At 41.9% G+C, this 21,165-nt stretch overlaps 2 protein-coding genes across 2 annotated transcripts in view; one reads left to right on the top strand and one right to left on the bottom strand.

Moving 5' to 3' along the window:
- Nucleotides 1-728: 728 nt before the first annotated feature.
- On the bottom strand, nt 729-5,246 carry LOC118410163 (GDP-fucose protein O-fucosyltransferase 1-like). Its single transcript, XM_035811695.1, has 8 exons — nt 5,059-5,246; nt 4,400-4,521; nt 3,814-3,996; nt 3,277-3,398; nt 2,583-2,775; nt 2,082-2,224; nt 1,808-1,898; nt 729-1,490 (listed from the first exon to the last, which is right to left on the bottom strand). Exons 1-8 carry the CDS (start codon nt 5,210-5,212, stop codon nt 1,308-1,310), a joined length of 1,191 nt encoding a protein of 396 aa, XP_035667588.1. The 5' UTR covers nt 5,213-5,246; the 3' UTR covers nt 729-1,307.
- Nucleotides 5,247-7,212: 1,966 nt separating this feature from the next.
- LOC118409649 (integrin beta-1-like) overlaps nt 7,213-21,165 on the top strand; it is a gene marked incomplete in the record, with an annotated part of 15,137 nt that continues 1,184 nt past the window's right edge. The window contains 18 exon segments of the mRNA XM_035810817.1: nt 7,213-7,373; nt 10,884-10,963; nt 12,828-12,913; nt 13,054-13,164; nt 14,514-14,601; nt 15,364-15,495; nt 15,640-15,736; nt 16,290-16,461; nt 16,653-16,814; nt 17,197-17,292; nt 17,583-17,672; nt 18,069-18,347; nt 18,699-18,772; nt 19,012-19,232; nt 19,483-19,673; nt 19,986-20,118; nt 20,427-20,543; nt 20,760-20,926. Coding sequence (XP_035666710.1) covers nt 7,357-7,373; nt 10,884-10,963; nt 12,828-12,913; nt 13,054-13,164; nt 14,514-14,601; nt 15,364-15,495; nt 15,640-15,736; nt 16,290-16,461; nt 16,653-16,814; nt 17,197-17,292; nt 17,583-17,672; nt 18,069-18,347; nt 18,699-18,772; nt 19,012-19,232; nt 19,483-19,673; nt 19,986-20,118; nt 20,427-20,543; nt 20,760-20,926 — 2,313 coding nt within the window.

The raw sequence follows: 21,165 nt of genomic DNA on the forward strand, positions 1-21,165 counted from the left end.
TAGCAGCGTCACTTCCGGAAACGACAGAAACAGACAAAAGAACTGGAACCATAGTCTAAGGGAAATATTCGACGTAGTTTTATATTTGCGTTTTTTTGCGATAACCTTCTTACAGCGAACTGTAAATTAAATACTACGTAACTCTTAGTTCTATAGCCTGCTCACATGACCCCTTTGGCAACCACGAACTTGTCGTGACCGCAAACAACCCATTTTCTCCCTTCTGTGAAATTGAATCCCTAATGCGAACAGATATCTCTGCTTTTACAGTATCCGACACTGAACCCCTTGGCTGTTTCCCTACATCCTCCGATCATCGACACATACTAGTACCTCGTCAAGGTAGTACAATATCAGGTAAATGCATTCGTGGGGATTCAATTTTGCAGTAGCGGGAAAAAGGGCTTTGCGCGGTGGTTTTAAATTCGCGGTAGCACCATGCACTGTAGTCTCTTACCTGCCATGGAAAAATGTTCACGGTGATTTAAGTTCGCTGTGAAGCGGCCACCGCGAAAATCGAGAACATTAAACCAACGTGAAAGTTTCTGCATTTACAGTACTTTGTCATTAAAGACGTCAGCGGTGTATTATTTGCAAGGTATCCGTAACCTTGAATGTAGGGTTTTGGCTAAACATATACTGGATAACGACACGTTCCCGTCAGGCGGTTACCCAGGCACGTACATAAAGCTTGTACAGTGGTGGAAACAAACCAATCCAATCGATCATGAAGGTTAGCACATTGTTTTCTTTATTGACATACTTAAAAATGCCTCTTATATTGCTTTGATATGTTTGGGGACATGATATGTTTCAGGATGGTGGGGAAAATGCCCCGTAAGGTCTTCATGTATTCTGCAACATAACATTTGTTTGGATATATTATATTGCTAAGGAATGTGAGAAAATCTAGCACAATACTGAATATAAATCTCTGACATCAGGCATTGCACTTCTGCCATTACTCATCCCTACATACATAGATCTACATATACAAATGTACTTATATATAAATAGCATATCATACTGTGTTATATATATCAAAACACACTATCATTGAATTCTAATTAAACTATTTTTCTTTCCCTGCCAAATTTGAACTATTACAATAAATTGATTCATCAATAAAGTGATGAGACTATACAGGCAGTATGATATCTGACCAGGAAAAGGATATTGCAGAGGGGGGTTATCTATTCCTGCTGAACATTGTATCTTACCTACTTGTGATACACTACACAACTACTACTCCATAAAGGAATAAATACAGTTGCAAAAGATTTGACACAGGCTCTACCTAAGGCTGGTCATAACTCATCTTTCTTCTTTTTGTTGTTTGCAAAAAATGTGGTGGGTTTATTGGCAGCTTTCCTCTCGCGCGTGACAAAGGCAGTGAAGGTGGAGACACAGTTTCCGACAAAGTGGTCAGCCTGGCCGAGAATCGCCAGGTCCAGCTGGGGAACCTCTGGGTTCAGGTGGAAGACTGACAACTAGCGAACAAACAAACAACCAATGAAACTGTTCACAATACCTGGTGGTTCAAATGGACTTACACACAAAATCAAAGAAATACAGTTACAATTTCTAGGTATGCTAGAAGACCATTTCAAGGGAACTTGATTTTCATGCCTACCAAATGCTAGAGGAATGAATAAATGAAGGAATGTATGAAAGGGAATTAACGAAGGAATATGAAGTTTTTGATTCTCAACAGACATTCAAAATGCTGTATCTACATGTACAAGTTGCAGTCTTAAAAACAGATCAACACATTTTCTACAGAAGGTAAATAAGGGAAATAACTCACTTGGTTGAATTCTTTCCTCAGCTCAGGTAACATGGGGTCATTGTCTGTTGCTACATATATGGATTTGGCTTTGACCTTTTTAACTGCTTTCCTGGAAGAACAACGATTGTTTGTAAGTACAGATACTTTGGTACATGTCAGTCACAGTCCTGAGGTCCCAAAAAACAACAAAACAACAATATAATTTTTCACACACACAAAATGTCAGACAAGAAACAAGACATTCTTATATACATATATATATATATATTATATAAATATACACACAATATACCTTACAGCCTTAAGCACCTCTTTCTTGGAGGGAAAACACATGTCTTGGGTCAGCGTCTTGGCGGTTCTGATGTCGTACCCGACGCACTGACCCGACGCAAACAGGTGGGGCCTGCTGCCGTCCACATGCTCGCAGGCCGACTTCTGCAGGGTCAGACCAACAGATACGAGTAATCTATCTTATTTTTCTGTACACAATAGAAGTTGTAATTGTGCTAAGACATACCTGATGGCCTTTAAGACCTCTTCCTTAGATGGAACACACATTTCAATGGTCAACTTCTCTACAGTTTAGGGTCGTAACCGACGCACTGTCCGGATGCATTCACATGGGATTACTACCATTTACTCTCCCACAGGCTTTCACCTATATGATGACAAAAATAGAAATCTATTCTATTTCAATGGTATCTGCCCAGCCTAGGCAGCTTTTAGATTGAGAAATTAAGAAGCCTATGATGAAAGCTGTTATGCTTTTGACACAGTGAGGACACACACTCACCCAGTCCATCCCGTTCCGGAGATGAATCCCGACAAACGGCCGTGGAAGGTTTTGATCGATGACCTGGCTGACCTGTTCCACCATGTTGTCGGACCAGTGCATGAAGCGGTGGAGGTCGATGTTCTGCGGGAGGACAGGGAAGTTGGCCGGGGCACCCATGAAGGCCAGTACTGGGAACTGGTCTGGAGGAAATCTGGGGGGACGGAGCAAACTTCACAGTCACACTTCTATTCTTCAACTAGCCTAACACGGTGTACAATACAGATTATACAGAATGCTGTAGAATTGAAAATAATAGCACAGTCCATGGCCTTCTGTTAGGGGTCCTAAAAGTTTGTTCAAGGACAAGAAGTGTCAAATTATCCTTTCCTACAAGTTGATACTTGCTAGTAGAAAGGTGGTGGCAAGGCCATTACTGCACACTGGCTTGCAGCTCAATATCAGGGGAATCAGCATGCATGTTTCAACAAGTATATACTAAGCATATGTGTAATATTGTCTTAAAACTAGGTCATCACTCTATTCTTTACATCAGTGTACTATCATGTTGTTGGTACCAAATGGATTCTGTTTGCATATATCAATATATTGTCTATAATTTCTTACCTTTTCTATATTTCTAATCAACAAAACTATGTTACTTACTTACGTCACATGGGTGCTCTAATATTGCAACAAACTGATCATGATATACTTTTTCTGCCACTTGTCCACCATGCCCCTGTCCTGAGTGTTGTAGGACAGACCCTCGTACAGCTCCGAGCCAACAAAGTCTACATCAAAGTTGTCCCAGAACGGACCAAATGGGTTTCCCTCCTGAAAATATCACATAAGATTTATGGTCAAATTTAGTCTAACAGCTACTGACAAGGAGTACCTGCTCCAAATGCTTGTTACACAGCAGGAAAACTAATATTGATTTGAAAAAGAGAAATAATATTCACAGTAATCTCTCAATTTTTGCTCAATCTTCAGAAATCAGCTATTTGCTGCCAGGTCCCCGAGCCCTACCCAATGTGCTAAGGTAGATTTTCAGATGAAGAATACATGTGAGTCTCTGGCAACTTTTAAATTTGCAACCTTCTGGTGATCAAGCAACACAGTTAAAGCTTTCAACATAATTGTGTCAAACTGTGTGACCAGGGCATCATTAATAATATTATGCCTGCTGCTCAAAATCTCGCACACAGATTTGCAGTTGTATGTACATGTACATGCACATGTACTGTACCTTTGCAGGGCAACTTTTCTTGTCCACAGACCTCTGTGCAGCCATTGTGAAGCAGAAGCTCTTGCGGTTCTCGGGAGGCCAGTGCTCTGGTGCCAGCTGCTCCATGAAGTCTTCCATAGGAAGCACTCGGTGATATTCCTGAAGTGGTTCCACTTGGAACCAGTCTTTGAATGGGACATGGAGCTAGAGGTGGCAGGATGAATAAAGTCATCCAATGGTCAACGTGAACTGAACGAAATCTACATTGTTGGATCTGCTGCCCTTTCAGTAATTTTAATTCTTGCTGTGGTTCCAGCTCAATCTACCCTCTTGGCAGCAGGTCCTGGTATGGGAAGACCGGTGCATGAGAGAGCCTTGCCTCTCAGTGTGCCAGTACACTTGTGTAAATGTTAGTAAACTCAGTGGCACTACAGAAAAGGAAAGATGTCACATTTTGACTATGGGTTAGGGGTGGTGGCATACCATCTTAATATAAATGTTTTCATGGATTCAATTGCACATGTGTAGATCAAAGGTGAAGGCCCCTGACTTGTAATGAGTTATCTTCTCAACCATACACTCATTACCATCTTTTCAGCATACCTACATTTGTGTATGGGGGTTTCCTGTGCCTGTACTGGATCCATGGTGGCAGCACCAGAGTTCTGTCCAGGCCCTTAGCAAACTGTAGTGATCCCAGGAAGTGGTCAGCCTGGTTACCAAACCTCCCTACAACACAGGTACAATTAGTTACAGGTATAACTGTTTAATATGTGTGATAAAAAAGAAAACACATAGAATAGAATAATGTCATGGGACACGATTATTTACTGTCAGCTTTACCAGATTGTACTTTATGACTGTGCTGTACTGCTCTCTGAGGCAGCACCAAGTTTCAGTCCACTTTTGCCTTGAAATGGTGAAATGCAATCTTTAAAGACAACTCAAATTCAATTTCTAATCCCTTTTAGATGAGAAATCCTGGTGTTCATCAAGGACGTTAACGTTATATAACGTCCTTGTGTTCAAATATTAAATTTGCATGAATTAAAAGTGTTTAAATATTGAAGTAGAAAACCATGGGAATTTCTAATCCTTTCTGCTAGCATACCTTATCTCATGACTAACTTGTTGACATGGCATTCGTATGTAAAGCCAAGGTTGTGCATAGCCAGAGGCTATACTGGATTATGCGGTATTTTGCTAGCCTGTGATATTTTGAGAGCTGTTGTACTTTCTGTAGGACATGCTGTTTAACTTCCTTACCCATACAAGGGCAGTACAGGATGTACCCTCTGCTGTCCCATTGTAGCTCTGAGCCCCTCACACTTGTGTTGATGACAAGTTGTAGGACCAGGAACACCAGGAAACACAAACATCTGCTACAAAACAAGGCACACGTCCGACTGCAGGACGCCATCTTGAGAACCGGTGGTGCGCGCGCACACCCGGAAGTGCAAAAGTGGGCAGGGGGCAGGGGAGGCAAAAGTTTCTGCTGATTGGTCAGACTTGGTCAGTAAGGTAATTCACGATTCTTATGAAACATAAATTTTTTTGGGCAATATCATATGTAGCGGTAGCTAGTTGTAATCGTTTTAACATAGTATACCAAGGGGGAAAAGAAATCGGACCTCCCTATTTCAGTTTGTAAGTGTACGTGTAATGATCTATCATTTGCATAATTAACGAGGAAAGTTTATAAATCCACTGCAAGCTATGATATTAGGCGCTCGACTCTGTCACATATGTAACCGAGAAGGAGAGGAATATCTATAGATATCAATTATGCAAATGAATACCCCATTTGTGTAATTAATGCGAAAGTGGTATTATTCCCCGGCGCCGGTTAAAAATGGTTTAATTTATACTTGCAGCATTAAAAGCTACATGTAAGTGAAGGTACACAGTATTACGTATAAACCACATAACATGTGCATGATTTATGAGTTAGGCCATGTTGATTCGATTATATGGATGACATCCTCTGAGGATCACTAAACTGATGCGAGAGTGCGAATAAAAAAGTTTGACCAAAAAAAGTTGCATTCATTATGAAATCTAAGTGGTCAAGAAGGTTGAGCAAATGACTAACCACACAGAAAATAATATACAGAGCAATAGATTCTTCATTTTTGTTCTTTCACATCTTCTTTGACCTTGTTATGTTCTATGACATTAGTATACGTTTTACGATATCTATTTTTGCAATCCACGGCATATATGTGCTTATTTTGAAGCTGCATTGTATGATTTAGAGTATGGTTAAAAGTTTTTTGTTTGTTTTTTAAATTTCATTTTTGGAACATTGCCTTAGCATTCTTTAATTTGGTAGGATACGACTTTTATACTTTGAACAACTTGGGCTCTTTGTGTAGTGGCATAGTTTTCAGATATATAATCATATACTATACCAACCATAACTCCCTTGCTTTGATTCCCTACCGCAATTTTTATATCACAACTCACAAGTACACATCGAAAGCCCAAACATTTTATCACTAGTAAGCGATCACTCTCCAAGCAGAAGTTGTTGGGTAAAATTGTAACATTAACTCCCTTGCTTTGATTCCCTACCGCAATTTTTATATCACAACTCACAAGTACACATCGAAAGCCCAAACATTTTATCACTAGTAAGCGATCACCCTCCAAGCAGAAGTTGTTGGGTAAAATTGTGGCATTGTTATCCTGTGCCGCGTTTTTTGTCCGCTGTTGTTGGGGATCCGAAGCCGAAGGCGACATATGATAAGAAGATCACAGATTTCCCCAACAACGTCTGCTTGGAGAGTAGTCAGCTGTCAGCACATTCTTATCGGGAGCTAAGCGTAGTCAACTGTTGTCATGGTTACGTCTACGCTGAACTTTAGAGGGGCTGTTCGTTAATGGTGGTATGGTAGTGGGGCAGATCTATACGACGGTGTCAAATTAATACTAGTAGCGCAGGATTCCTTTGAAGAATGGCAGAAGACAAGGAAAAAATGATGATTTTTTGCGGTTTAAAGTTTATCAATCCAAGGATGTTGATCAATCCATGCACAGGGGCACATAACTTATAAAGATGAAAACATACACATATTACCTGATATTCTTCCTGAAACTTCTTGCTAGAATTAGTTGAAAGTCATGACTTGTATAAGGAATCTTCGCTTGCTATATCAATGCATATGCGTTCTTGATGTAATTATAATGCAACAAGTGTTATTGTTCTTCTTGTCTTTTTATCGTTTAATAGTATAATTGTAATCCCTTTTATGACCTCTGGGCAGACACTTCATAGACCTTCATACATAGCATAGTCATAGCATACCCTGCAGCCTCAAAAATCACCATCCGGTCTGTCCCCCAGTTGCTGACTGACCAAAATGGGCGGGACTACTTACGGCCCACTTCCGGTGCGTCACCGCTTCAAGTAGGCCTGCATCCGGTCCGTAGGAACAACCGCCTGCGAAATCTCACTTCCTCATTTCACCCGGTAACCTCGTCGCGATCGGACCAGAAATTTGGGTCAGCTGCGGTGAATTTTTCCTTCCTATCGTGTTACCAAGTTTGAACAAACAGAGGAATATGGGACCAAGACAGAGGTGAGTTCGTCCGCACTTGTCTAAACAACCTGTAACGTTAAATGTGTTGTGATGTGGTAGAAACTTTGGCACAACAGCAAAATTCGTGCCTTGATACCAGCAAGGAGGTTCAACCTCCTTGACAAGAGTTGGGGGTACGACATCAGAACACGTAAAAGAAAGCTTTAAAACTGCTGTACTGCACATTACCCTTGTCCCACGAACACAGCATTCCTCTGTTTGTACACAATGATCCACTATGTATTGCTACGATAAGTCATATTTGAGTGGAGAAACAGAGGTTCTGTTAGAAGTTATGCACATGTGTAACGTAATCACCCCCAGACGGTGCCTAAGCAGGAGGCAGACGTGCTAAGTTACCTTGTCTAATTTGTCTCTCAAGTGTTGAACAAAATCCCCTGTTGTGATAAAACAAGGACCTTTTTGCTTTGTTCTCCTAGAAGGTCTGTAAGAAATATGTGGAAAGTAACAGACTGCCTGTAAGAATGTTGTAACAAAATTTATGGTAACATAAAAGTCCTTGGCCAGGCTACAACTCATGAAGTAACGTCTAGCACTGTGTTACTCAAACTTAACGTCTTAAATATTTGTGTTTCCTGTCTTCTCGGGCCCACATTTGGTTTCGCTCTAAGTGACTAAAGAAACGAACGTTGCGTAGTGCCAGACGAGTGTATCCTTGTGGACCTTAGGCAAATAAGGGAAAGGTCAGCAGGGGTCAAGTAAACTGTTCAATGACCCCTGTGCCCGTGATAATGTTGGTGGGAAGCTGTCTAAATGGTTCCATTTGTGCTTACAGAGGGTGAACCCTCAACAGATAAGCCAAGAAGTTACTTTTTGATGACAAAAAACAAAAGCGCTTCAGGATTGGCGTATCAGAAAAGTACAAAATCTTAAGAAATCTTGAATTTTGACTTTCTACTGTTTCATTTTGTTATCTCTTCTACTGCTGAGTTTTAAAACCAACTAATCATCATGATATATATGGTGGAATGGCCGGATAAATGTTGTAATGTGATCGTTTCCTGTTTTGTACGCACGTCGCTTTATTTTCTTAAAACTTTCTCTCGAGAAATGCTGACTATTAGTAGTCTGAGTCTGGCAGAGTGTTTGTGTATGTATGGACTGGGGCGGTTGGCGGTCCCAGAGGCGGGGATGTTGTAACAGTTCTGCTTCTGTTTTCGATTCCGCTCTAAAAACTGCTGATGGACCTTGTCAGTGGCTTTCCGGCCCATCTGTGCGTTCTGACTGTCCATTAGAAAGAGGGAGGAAGAACTTCAAGAAGGAAAGGTTCTCTTTCGAAGATGTAAAAACCGAAAGCGTCAAAAGTTATTTAATGTCCCGCAAAATTGGCAACATGCCACATGAGGTAACGTTAATATAATTTGTATGTGTGCAGGCAGTTATGCAGGCAAAAAGGAGAGAAGAGTCTTCTGTTTAAAAAAAAAATTATAGGTATAGTCTCTCTTCAGGGGAAAAATGGAAACGGCTGACGACATAGACATCGGCATTTGTTTTCTCATGATGCTCTTGCCGTTTCCACTATCTAATGTACTTTAATTCTTAGTTGATCAACCCTGTGTACACCAGCATGTTGTTCAACGGCGTTTCTACGTCGGAAAGGTAAGAGAAATGACGTAAGAGTTTCACACTGACTTTATTTGGTAGTCGTGGTGACAACTGACAAGCGCTATGTAAAGTATGTTACCTGCCTTTTGAAGACAAGTCTGAGATTCCGAAGTACGCATGATTTGGGTGATTCGGAAGGTCCCAGAGGCGGGATGTTGTGACAGCCTTGTTATTGTTCAGTCAGGCTGAAAGGTAAAGACCGGTTTTGTCTTATCGGCCGTCGATCTGTCTTTTGTCCGCCAACAAGACACAGAATTGGGCTGCTGTGGAGGGAATTATCTACGGACATAGCAACGCAGCATGACACATATTGCAAACAAGCGACACACGACGAAATCGTGAAGTTCTAGTCGATTTAGAACACACTGGCCAGTTCATGATAACAAGGAGGCCAATTTTTCTTTATAATGATTATTATTCTTCTAAAGATTATCATCTTATCATCTATAATCTCCATGATGATGTTTACGTAGCCCCCCCCCCCCCCAGCAAAAACATAACTGAAAGCACCATGCTGATACTGTAGCCGTAGGAAATTTACCATAACCCTATGTTAATTTCCCAGCTGTGTAAGGTAAGGCGGATCACAAGTACCCGTAATTTGAGAAACAGCACAGAAGGTGATGATTATTTCATCGTTCCTCTTTCCCATTATGGGACAGGAAGCCGCCCAACTTCGTTTTCATTTCAACTGTTCGTGTTTTAGAACGAGTTGTGCTTCGACAGCACAAATTTCAGCTGGAACAAGTCCAAATGTACTAACAGAAGATTTGCTGCTAAGTTTTTGCGATATCTAAATTATGAATGCATTGTTGTACTGGTTGAGGTGTGCGCGGGGCTGCAGGATGTATATTGTCGTGTACTTGTGACTATTGCACATGCCACCTTTGACCCAGACAGGTGTGTACCTGACCGTCACACCTGGCTGCCCACACACCAGGTGTTTGTCATAGCTCAGGAAATGAGCCATCGGCGGAGCTGACCGGCAGACGTGACGAAGTACCTGCTTCATGTTTTCGTTTATAAAAGTCTACTTGTAGTTTTATTGTCTCTAGTACAGAGAAGATTTGTATATTACCTTCAGCAACAAGGTCAAAAGACATTAACGTCATTTTGTACATATATTTTCCCTACATCGACAACGCCCAAGTGGGAAAATGAACGCTTGCTACCGCACCATAAGCTGTAATACTTTGCTAACAGGAAGTTTGTGATTTATGATAATACAAAAAAATGTTTTTGATGGCCCTCCTTTCATTTGCCACTGCCAGATACAGTACATGTACATTAAAACTACAACTGGATGAGTGTAGCGTGACAATACGTTTCCCCGGAGTGTAGATAGTATCGCATTCCTTATACAAGGGATCAACTTGAGGAAGGATACGATGTACAGAAGTGATATCTCATAAATGATTGATAGCTTTGGATGATGGGTTTAAGTATCTAACCACAGTATCTATCACCAGTCCATTCCACGACATAAACTGTGGCTCACCGCCAGTACTGCAGTACTTAGTACCCATTAAAAGTTACGTCATGCTTCCGTCATCACGATGTGTACTAATATGGTGCTTATACAGGAGATCGTCAGGATCAGGAAGATGATATTGCAATCCTAGCCTGTCGTGACTTCCGTCTTTTATGACTCACACATCAGCGAAACATTTCATTTTTTTGTACCAAATATGGTTGATATGTTCACAAGTCTGGGGTGAATTACTTCTATACGACAGATAGTTTCATTTGACTCTTCTCATTCATAGCATAAAATATCTCTAAAGGAAGTCTTTGCCCCATATCACATGATATCTTACTATAAGCTCCAAAGATGTCGTATGTCAACATTTTGATACAAGAAATATTTTCTTCCCGCCTCTGCAGAAACTCGTATGTGCGGCTACCGAGCGCCGTGTTGTGTCTGACAGTGCTGGTGACCCTGTGTTTGGGGACCTTGGCAGAAGGTAAGCCATTCTATGTTATAATCGGAAGGAAAATCTCCATAGACTTAGTCTCCTGAGATATGTTGAAAGGCAAAATCGTACCAGTTCCTGGAACACAGGGTCTAGCTGCTCCAGGAACGATTTGACCTTTCTACATCTACTTGGAGACCATGACCTCTATAGAAGCCTCCACAGCCTCCTAAGTGGCAATTCTTACATCGTGTTTTTCTGCAGCTCCTGGTTATTATTATGCACCGTTTCCTGATTTCTATCGCGTTCCGACGGTTATAAGTTTCTTGACAAAATACAAAATTCATCGGCCATCAGAATACGGCAGCAGCCAGGGAATAGTATATGTATCATCGGGAAACCACTACTCACAAATCAGAAGACAGAAGTTCGGCTTCGGCTTTTTTGGGGTATTTTAGGCACTCTCGATTATGTATGTTTTCTTCATGTCCGTCGGACAAAAACGTCCAGAAACTTTAAAAACAACCGGAGCCTAACCTCTGTTTGAAGAGAAATACGAACAAGGGAAGAACGCGCGCGTTCTGAGGGCTATGGAGGACCTTGGCAGACGGCAAATCAAGCGTCACGAACTCCCGCCACGGAAGTGCGGTCTGCACCGTGCAGCTGGGAGATAAGGTCGTCTATTTTGGTAGGATAGGAACTACGTATGGAGTGTACGGCTGTACTCATGATCGGGAAAACACAACAATACCGTTACAACATTAATGTTCACCTCTCCGCGATTTGAAACAATCAGAGTCAACTGCCACCTTCACGTGTCACTCTGGAATGTCTTAAAAACAACCTACCACATTTTCATGGCGTTAACTTTGACAGAAGAATGTGAGACGCGCTATTGTAACCGGTAGAGTTGCGACGAGCTTGCCAAAATGTTTCCCTTTAGTTATAACTTCTCCAGATCATGACGGAAGTGTCAAAGAGTCTCATTTCTGATTAACTTCGAATTCTCATGGATATACTTGCGTATTATTGTTTCATGTAATGTTTGTATAACGTTAGGTTGAAACATGGCTCTCCAATGAAGACTGCACACGAATGATGTCCACAATTTCCCATCGCATATTCGCAGTCTTGTTCCTTGTACCTCCATGATTACCTTTGCAAGATCTTTAAGAATCTAGTTTAAACGTCTTTGATGTTTAGAACGTTTAAACCTTGACCCTTGCGTGTAATATTTCTATGGCGTGACGTCGGAGTTGTAATGCAGCGCCAACTGATAGCAAAACAGGAAAGAATGTGGGAAGTTGTCTAAAATACAAAGCGGTTTAATTTCACCAGTTCCACTTGAACGTAGACGAAAGTATACTGCAAACTTGGTGAAATCCCGCAATAGTGTATGGAAGAAGAAAAAAAGATAACATTTCATCTCGAAATATGATAAACAACAAACATATGTCATAAAGCTGATATCTTAGCTTCACAGTTTCCTAGCTTTAATACGTACATATAGGCCTGAATATTGCTTCCAAACATAGCCTTGGAGCACTGTGACAGGTTCATCCTCTTCATCTGTCTCGGAAATCCGACACCGCCCGGAGTGAATCTCGCCTATCAGTCTGTGTAATCATCCGAAACTTTCCTTCCTTCACAAAATAGCGGCCTTGTGCCATCTTAGGGCTCAACCGCTAACTGTCTTCAAACACCAGGATGGAGCTATTGGTAATCTACCGACGGATGTTAGGAGGGGATATTGTAACGCTTTTTTGCTATATTGAACCGTTCCCAACATTTATTGGAGATTATATGGAACTCGTATTTTACAACCTTAGGCCTCGCTCCATTATTTTGTTGAAATGTTTGATAAAAATGTGCATTTTTTAAAAACAGTACTATAACTTTCTTTGTCTTTCCAAAGGTGATGACGTATGTTCGAAGAACAGCCCAGCTTCGTGCGCGGAATGTCTTAGGCGCGGTCCGCAGTGTGCGTGGTGTGCAGAGGAGGTACGGGAAAATTTGTTTTGGGGCTTCATTTTTCTTGTGCTGTCATTCTTTTTTCTTTGCTAACATGTGCCTATAGGTTATTGGTTTTATTGTCGTTTTGGTATGTTTGTATGACATCTTTTGAACAATATCCCTTTCAGTCTTACGTTGAAGGATCAGCATCAAGGTGTGACGTCATCTCAAGATTACAGGAGAACGGATGTGCAGCAAGTCAAATACAAAATCCTGCCAGCGCCACAGTCATCTCTCAGGTGCGTTTACCCGCCGTCGTCTGCACACTTAAAACCTTAATGTAAAAAAAAAACAACTACTTCATATGCGAAATGCACAGGCGCTCATTCTATTGCGTTTCATGTATCTACCGGTACCAGCCCCTGTTGGGTGATTAGAAGAAGGTCACAATATTCTGTGCAGTGTACATGGGAGTAATATTGAGACTTGATTATTTAACACATTTATTTAGCCTTGAAAAGTATTTTAGGACAGAAAACGTGATAGTTGGAAAAGTTGTGATAACTTGGCTTTTAGCGGTTACTCAATAATTGTCTATATATTAGTGAATTAATGTTATAGAGGGGTGCTATCACATTTTTTCTCTAGTAGACACAAATTTAGACCAATCTTTTAACCTTTTATTAGTAAAATAATGGGATAAAGGGTTGCTATTACATAATTAATGTGATAGCAACCCCTTATCACACTATTTTGCTAGTAATACCCCCTTTCCACTAGGACGGCGCTCTCACCGCGCTCTCTCTGCGACCTAAAATTTGACAGATCGTTCAACGAATTCTATAGAAAAGAAACGAATCTTTTTACACCTTGTGTGCTTTGTTGTCTTCTCAGTCACACTTTTACATTTTGTATGATATACCAAGTGTTAAAGTAAAGATTACACATATCCTATTTAGGTCGCAGTGAGAGCGCAGCACGATCGCCGTCTAGTGGAAAGGGGGCCTAAGAGATGTCGGTCTATTAGTGAAATAATGTGATAGCAACCCCTTATCACATTATTTTACTAGTAAGAGATGTTAAGAATGTATCTATTAGTGAAATAATGTGATAGCAACCCATTATCACATTATTTTACTAGTAAGAGATGTTAAGAATGTATCTATTACTGAAATAATCTGATAGCAACCCTTTATCACATTATTTTACTAGTAAGAGATGTTAAGAATGTATCTATTACTGAAATAATCTGATAGCAACCCTTTATCACATTATTTTACTAGTAAGAGATGTCGGTCTATTTGTTTGTTAGCAGCACATTGCACTAGTACTAGTATTAATGTGCAAGTATCAATTGCTTACATCACGTATCGATATCGTTAAGATCACTGGGTGAAAGTTGACGAGGCTTAGAAGGTGAATGTTTACAAGATTAACAGCACAGTGTAACAAGAAAGGAGACTAAAGGAAGGCGCAATGTTTCATATCTCGTCAACTGACAGTTATGGCTACGTCTCCATTACATTTTCCAGCAAAAAAAAAGAATTTACTTCGTGTGGCCAAAGTCTATAAGAAACCCGAGTTATTTATTACCTTTCCCGCGGTTTGTTTTAGTAGCACCTTATATCAATGTTTACTATCTACACAGGGACGCCCACTCAGCTCCACAGGGAGCCAGACAGGCAGTGACGTCACGCAGGTGTCACCGCAGGAAGTGCGTCTCAGTTTACGGCCAGGTGAGAATCCGAAAATTCCCTTATATGGGCTTGTGCTTCTCTGCCGACTGGCTTCCGTACGTGCCCTTGGATTGCCGAGTTTTACCTTATATGGGAGTCGTCGGTAAATATTGGAATACTTTTCATGACGCCATAGATTATTCAATGAAATAGTCATGAGCTAGTCCAATGGGAAAACGTCCGTTCTTGACTAAGTATTAAGCTTTAGTTGAAGATTATTTGAACTCTAAATAACCTAAGACGTACACTGCCTAAGGCGCTTGGATAGCAAAGGCGATAACAGCCAATGAAGCACGTCTGGAATGTACAGAAACACACATACTGATAACAGTTTTTGGTATGTCGGACCGGAGCTTTGGTTACTGCTTACTTTAGTCAGCTTGCTTTCCGAATATTGTTTGTTTCAGCTGCTGTGTTATTTCATACCGCATACGTTGTGACTTGCTGAAGTAATGTTAATCATAGATAAAGTTACACATGCACATTTTACCGTTGTCACGGACCTCTTCGGTTAGGGATAACTTCAATCAAATCATACACCTCGCCCTGTAACAGAAATGGCATAATCAAATAAACGTACTCTCCTGTAGGTAACTTTTTATGCTGTTTTCTTTCATATCACCAAACTGGATGACCTTGAGTATTTTGCCCACAAGGTTCCTTCCATTTTGATAATCATTTCCCGATGTATCGAATATTTTGTTTATCTCTTTTCCTTTGGACAGAAAACGTTGGCTATACCGTACGCTCTATTTTTCCCAGGTGACAGCGCCCAGGTACAGATGCAGGTGCGCCAGGTGAAGGACTACCCAGTAGACCTGTACTACCTCATGGACCTGTCCAAGTCTATGGACAACGACTTGCAAAACCTCAAGACGCTAGGAGTCAATCTCAGTAAGAACTTCCTTGGGAAAAACGATATAAACTTGGATGGCACAAAGACCTTCTTTTTATTTCTTCTTTGATTCATGTACCCAAAGTTGTGTAACATTTGCTTATTGTTATAAAATATTTCATCATGTCCTTCTGTCGCTACAGTTAACAAGATGAGAAACATCACCAGTAACTTCCGGGTCGGGTTCGGGTCCTTTGTTGACAAGACGGTGGCGCCGTACGTGAACTTGGCTCCTGGGAAGTAAGTAACGTTACAAATATTCTCTCATGTCATCTCAAAATTCACTGTGAGAAAAGAGGTATCCGTTGTACAAAAGGGACATAAGCGCTTGTAAGAATGTCAGAGCAAAGCTTTTGAGTGAACCTCTTCTTGGAGAAAAAACGGCGGATTTGGTGCATGAGGCGATGCTCATGAAATGTTAGAACCTAGCTAGTTGCATTTATTGTGCGACAGTAAACAAGTTTTCAAGAATATTGCGCAGATAGTCGTGTGTGTTTATCGTTTAAATTTCAGCTGTCGGGCAATGTTGTTGTTGATCGTTGTCACACGTAAAACAGAGGTCTCTTTTTCGGCGAGGTGCCTCTAAAAGGTCAAGGGCTAGCAACCGGCCTATTCGTATACCCCACTCAGAGAATACAAAGTGAACAACAGCAACGCAATTCAAAGTGAACAACAACAGCAACAACATTGTCAATGGATGGTTCTGCCATATGCCATAACTTCGCTAAAAGTCCTCGGCAAAATATCATCATCCGTCATAACATGTACCACGTTCTCCTCCCACCCCATGTAGACTGAACGAGCCGTGCGGCGGCTGTGCGCCCGTGTTCGGGTTCAGGAACGTGCTGTCCCTGACGGACCAGGCCGAGGAGTTCAGCGTACAGCTGGGGCAGCAGCAGGTGTCCGGCAACCTGGACCAGCCGGAGGGCGGCTTCGACGCGCTCATGCAGACCGCCGTCTGTAACGTAAGGGTCTTTAAGCCGTCTTCAGTAACCGTACTCCTTATGAAGTTTGCATAAGTTGCAGGTTCATCAGATTTTTTGTTTTAATGATGGAACTGAACTTAGCTGATGTGATAGTTATAATGTCACTGGCTATACTTGTTAAATGTTGGTTAAATCTGGTATATGTTTACAAAGATGTCATGTACTTTCAGGAAAAAATAGGCTGGCGAGAGAAGGCCACCAAGCTGATCGTGTTCGCCAGTGACGCGCCGTTCCACTCGGCTGGGGACGGGAAGCTGGGCGGCATCCTGACGCCTAACGACGCCAAGTGCCACCTGGACTCCTCCGGCACCTACACCGAGCTCAACAACCTGGTGAGCAACACTGAGCCTTGATGACCAGGGCCGTTAGGATTTAAAACTGCACTTTGAAACAGCATTTAGTCACCATCACTGACCGTAGACCCTAGCTATTTGATTATTTTGTTCCTAAGTACTATTTTATGATCGCTACCGTATACTGACTTTGATGGCTCCTTATCTCAGCATCGTGGGTCTAGCGCCTCCGCACATACATATCTCTCGGGGGGAAACCTGTTTTAGACCTAGATCCATTACATTTGGAATTCTTAAGTATATAGGTCTAGTTTGCATTGGCAACTGAAGTCTACTACGCACCACACTGTTTTTCTCTGTTCTTTATGGAGCTCTGGACCGGCTGTTTGTTGATGCTAAGTTTTTCCCACGCGTGTTCCAGGATTACCCGTCAGTAGGCCAGCTGATCGCCGTGCTGGAGGAACGGAACATTCAGCCCATCTTCGCCGTCACCGGGGAGCAGATCGACATCTACAGGGTCAGTACTTATGTTATGATTTTGCGTGTTTATAATATTTACCACTTTTGCGCACAATGAATATGAATATGAATGTTTAGCTTTCCAAATTCCATAGCGTGGTGTTCATGTGATTATAGTTTATTGCAAATTCTGAGGGATGATTACGAATAATAAGGTACAATTAAAGAAAACAATGACAATGTAGCGATGTTTCTCTTCTGCATGATGTTATTTGCTACATGTTCTAAACCTGCAACCTTGCATTTTCTTGTGACATTTTGATATGGTTTTGTATATCTGTTTTGTAGGGTCTGGCAAATATGTTCTCTGGCGCCATCGCAGAAACTCTAGCTGAAGACTCTTCCAACGTCGTGTTCTTGGTAGAGGATGCCTACAAGGTAAGAAGCATTGCCGTTTTAATTATTTTGACAGTTTGCCGTATCTGTCTAGATACGATTAACTGCGTCATACGTACGATGTGGTATCTTCACAAGACTGCTATTCTTAGTTTCTGTATAACGGGAAATGCGCTGTCGTTGTATGTTATAAGATCTTTACACTTTTGACTTCAAATAGTTTTGAACGTGATGTGAAATGTGAAAGGGAAAAACGCCTTCAGAAGTTTCTCATATCACAGTGATTTCATACGCTATTTCCGTACACGAAGTAAAGCTCCTGCCAATTACACGCTGTAGATCAGTCCTTGGCAATCAATCAAGCTCTGATCCTTGTCAAGTTCAAGTGACCCGTTGTCTATGTCACTAACATGTCAATAATTTCTGTTTCTTCGTAAGAAACTCCGTTCCGAGGTAAGGATGCAGGCCCCCAACGTGCCTGAGGGGATCGAACTGCAGTTCACGGCTCTCTGCCTGGACAACCAGGTGATAGAGGGCGCTGCTGAGTGCAAGAATCTAGCGGTCGGTGACACCGTCGCGTTCAACATAACGGTCAAGTTAGCCGAGTGTCCGCAAGATGGCGGTGAATTGCAGTTCTCGCTGAACCCGGTAGGTTTCGGAGACGAGATGAAGATCAAGGTGACAACGATGTGCTCCTGCGACTGCTCAGTGGACGCGGTAAGTCATGTCACTAACATCTCCATTCCACTGGGCCAGCGTCTTCGCTGCGACCTAAAATTTCACAGATCACTGAACGCATTTTATATGGTTTGACCTTTTGTCAGTGATGCATTTACATTTTACATGATATTCTAATTATTAGATAAAGGGTTGAAAAAAATCCAATCCAGTGCATTCTCCGTCTAGTGGAATGGAGACCTTTTCAACCCGTCAAGGGATTTTTTTTGTCAAATTTCAGTGTGCACTTGGCCCGTTTCAATAAATAAACAAAGTACGAATATCTTCTCCTTTCTCTTACTTCACCCCTACGGTCATTCGTTTATTCCAATTTTTTCACCCTCACCCCAGGTCCCGGACAGCGACCAATGTTCTGCCGGTAACGGTACTCTGGAGTGCGGAGTCTGCGTTTGCAACACGGGCAGGTACAAATCTACTATTTGTACCAGTATATACCTTCATGTATGTTCGTCTTGTATGGAGATGGGTCATCCAGGGATGATAGAATCGATTACAGACAATGTGGAGCCAAATAAAAGTAAACTAAATATTGCCTGAGAGAAGAAGAAAAAAAAGAGTTATAGTTAGGTGACTTAAGACAACGCTGTCTGTTTTTGCTCCTTATGTGTTGATGTGACTTGAGCACCCTCCTATCGTTCCAAAGGTACGGCCAGACGTGTGAGTGTAATGCAGACAGTGTAGAAGCCGTGGACGAGACCAAGTGTCGGATGGACAACGCCACGGCCGTGTGCTCGAGTCGTGGAGACTGCCTGTGCGGACAGTGTACGTGCTCAGCTCGCCAGGACCCGCGGGAGAAGGTCTGGGGCAAGTTCTGCGAGTGCGACAACTTCTCTTGTCTAAGACACGACAGGCTCATCTGCGGTGGTAAGTGTTTCTGAGCTAGGAAGATAAAGACAGTACAGATAGAAACTCAGATATATTGCGCAAGTACGGTGATTGGGTGTTGGTAGAACGCAAGTTGACAGAGGAAGTTCTAACAGTGATTTAGTTGTTCTCATATCTCGGGAATTCAACATTTTTTTCACCGAAACGTTCGTAAAACTCGATTTCCTTAACGAAATTCGTTTGATGAACTGTGTAACGTTACATATGTATATGTTGTTTCTTTCTGCAGGTCGCGGCACGTGTGATTGCGGGCAGTGCGTGTGCGAGTCGGGCTGGACGGGAGAGGCGTGCGAGTGTTCCGCCCGCACGGACGCCTGCATCTCCGAGAATGGGGAGGTCTGCAACGGTCACGGCACCTGCGAATGTGGCAAGTGCAAATGTGAGGACAACTTTGCTGGACCAACATGCGAGGAATGTCCGGTACGCGAATGGTTCTAAAGATTGGTACTGTGTATCGAATGTTTAAACTTAACGCTTAACATCTCACAGTGTCATCTGCCTCCTACGCTAGAGAGCAAAGAGAGAGCTCGACAAGTAGACTGAAGCTTAGGAAGAAAATTTTAGAAATATGGAAGAGAAAGACAACTAACGTTTGTACTTTTAGGCCGCGTCACCACGTGATTTTCAAGTGACGCAGGAACTTGAACCGTACAATGTATCTTGTTGTTTTTTGTCCAATATACGACTTTGAATCTACCTCTCATTGGATGCATGTTAACCTGTGTTGTACAGACGTGCCCAGGGAAGTGTGAAGGGAACAAAGGCTGTGTGCAGTGCCAGGCCTTCCAGTCCGGAGACGTGACAGACGTGGACTGTCTGCAGTGCCCCTTTAACGTCACCATGGTGGACAGTGTGGACGTCGTCGGTAAGAAACTCTCTCAGAAAATAAATGTTTGTGTAGAACAAACCAAGGAGGGTTGAAAATGCAAATTTGCTGCAGGCGTATGACAAAACCAAAAACCAAAGCCATCTTGGTAGAAGGTTGACCGACGTAAATATCACTCTAATAAGAATAGCAATGGCAGTTTGGTGGTGTATCAATCCTGAATAACATGCATATGATGTCAAGGGTGCAATATTGTAAGCGCAACATTAATGATACATGTATATGTTACGCTGTGTCTGATGACTGAGGAAGAATTCTTAACATAACGTTGCTGCTCTTCTCAACAGTGGACGATCCTGAGACCCAGCTGTGCCGCTTCCGTGACGACGACGACTGTTTGTTCACCTTCTCGTATGGCAAGGGTGACGACAACTCACTGGTAGTCAACGTGCAGAGGACCAAAGGTATGTTCGCTACCAGAGCATCTGTATATGTCGTTATTGTTCTAGACAGAACCATTCATCTTTGAGCATAGATTACAGGTGCTATATCTACTTTTCGAACAAAGTCCAATGCAGATAGTGTGATAATTGTGACGATCATTGATATATCTAAAGAAATAGAAGAGAAGGCACTTGTATCGATATGCTGATCGATGCGATTCCTCCACTATTTTCCAGAATGCCCTCCGGAAGTCAACATCCTTCCCATCATCCTCGGTATCGTGGCAGGGATCGTTCTGATTGGTCTAGCCATCCTGATCATTTGGCGAGTGCTGCTCTATCTGTACGACAGGAACGAGTATCAGAAGTTCGAAAGAGAGCAGCAGAAGACCAAGTTTTCATCGGTAACTATCGACATTTATGACCCCTTTACTACAGTGTGCATCATTTGATGTTTCTAAATATGGACAAGCCGCATGATTGCGAAGACGTACTTCAGAGGCAATGCCTGAAGGAAAACGATCACGATATCGTCACAATAAGAATATTAATAAAAATGTTTTGTTAACTATTGTATGGATTATAAATTGATGCCTAATACCCGAAAATGTAAGTGTTTGTATATAAGAAGATAATTTCTTGT

Source organism: Branchiostoma floridae, chromosome 2 (assembly GCF_000003815.2).
Source record: "Branchiostoma floridae strain S238N-H82 chromosome 2, Bfl_VNyyK, whole genome shotgun sequence".
In the NCBI taxonomy this organism is placed as follows: domain Eukaryota; kingdom Metazoa; phylum Chordata; class Leptocardii; order Amphioxiformes; family Branchiostomatidae; genus Branchiostoma; species Branchiostoma floridae.

Excerpts from the sequence above, each read along its gene's own strand:
- LOC118410163 (XM_035811695.1), bottom strand. The coding sequence starts at position 5,212 with ATGGCGTCCTGCAGTCGGACGTGTGCCTTGTTTTGTAGCAGATGTTTG. Across the intron at positions 2,776-3,276 it reads GTGGACAAGTGGCAGAAAAA|ATTTCCTCCAGACCAGTTCC; the intron begins GTATATCATGAT and ends CCGTCCCCCCAG. Across the intron at positions 2,225-2,582 it reads TCCGGAACGGGATGGACTGG|AAGTCGGCCTGCGAGCATGT; the intron begins GTGAGTGTGTGT and ends CTGACCCTGCAG.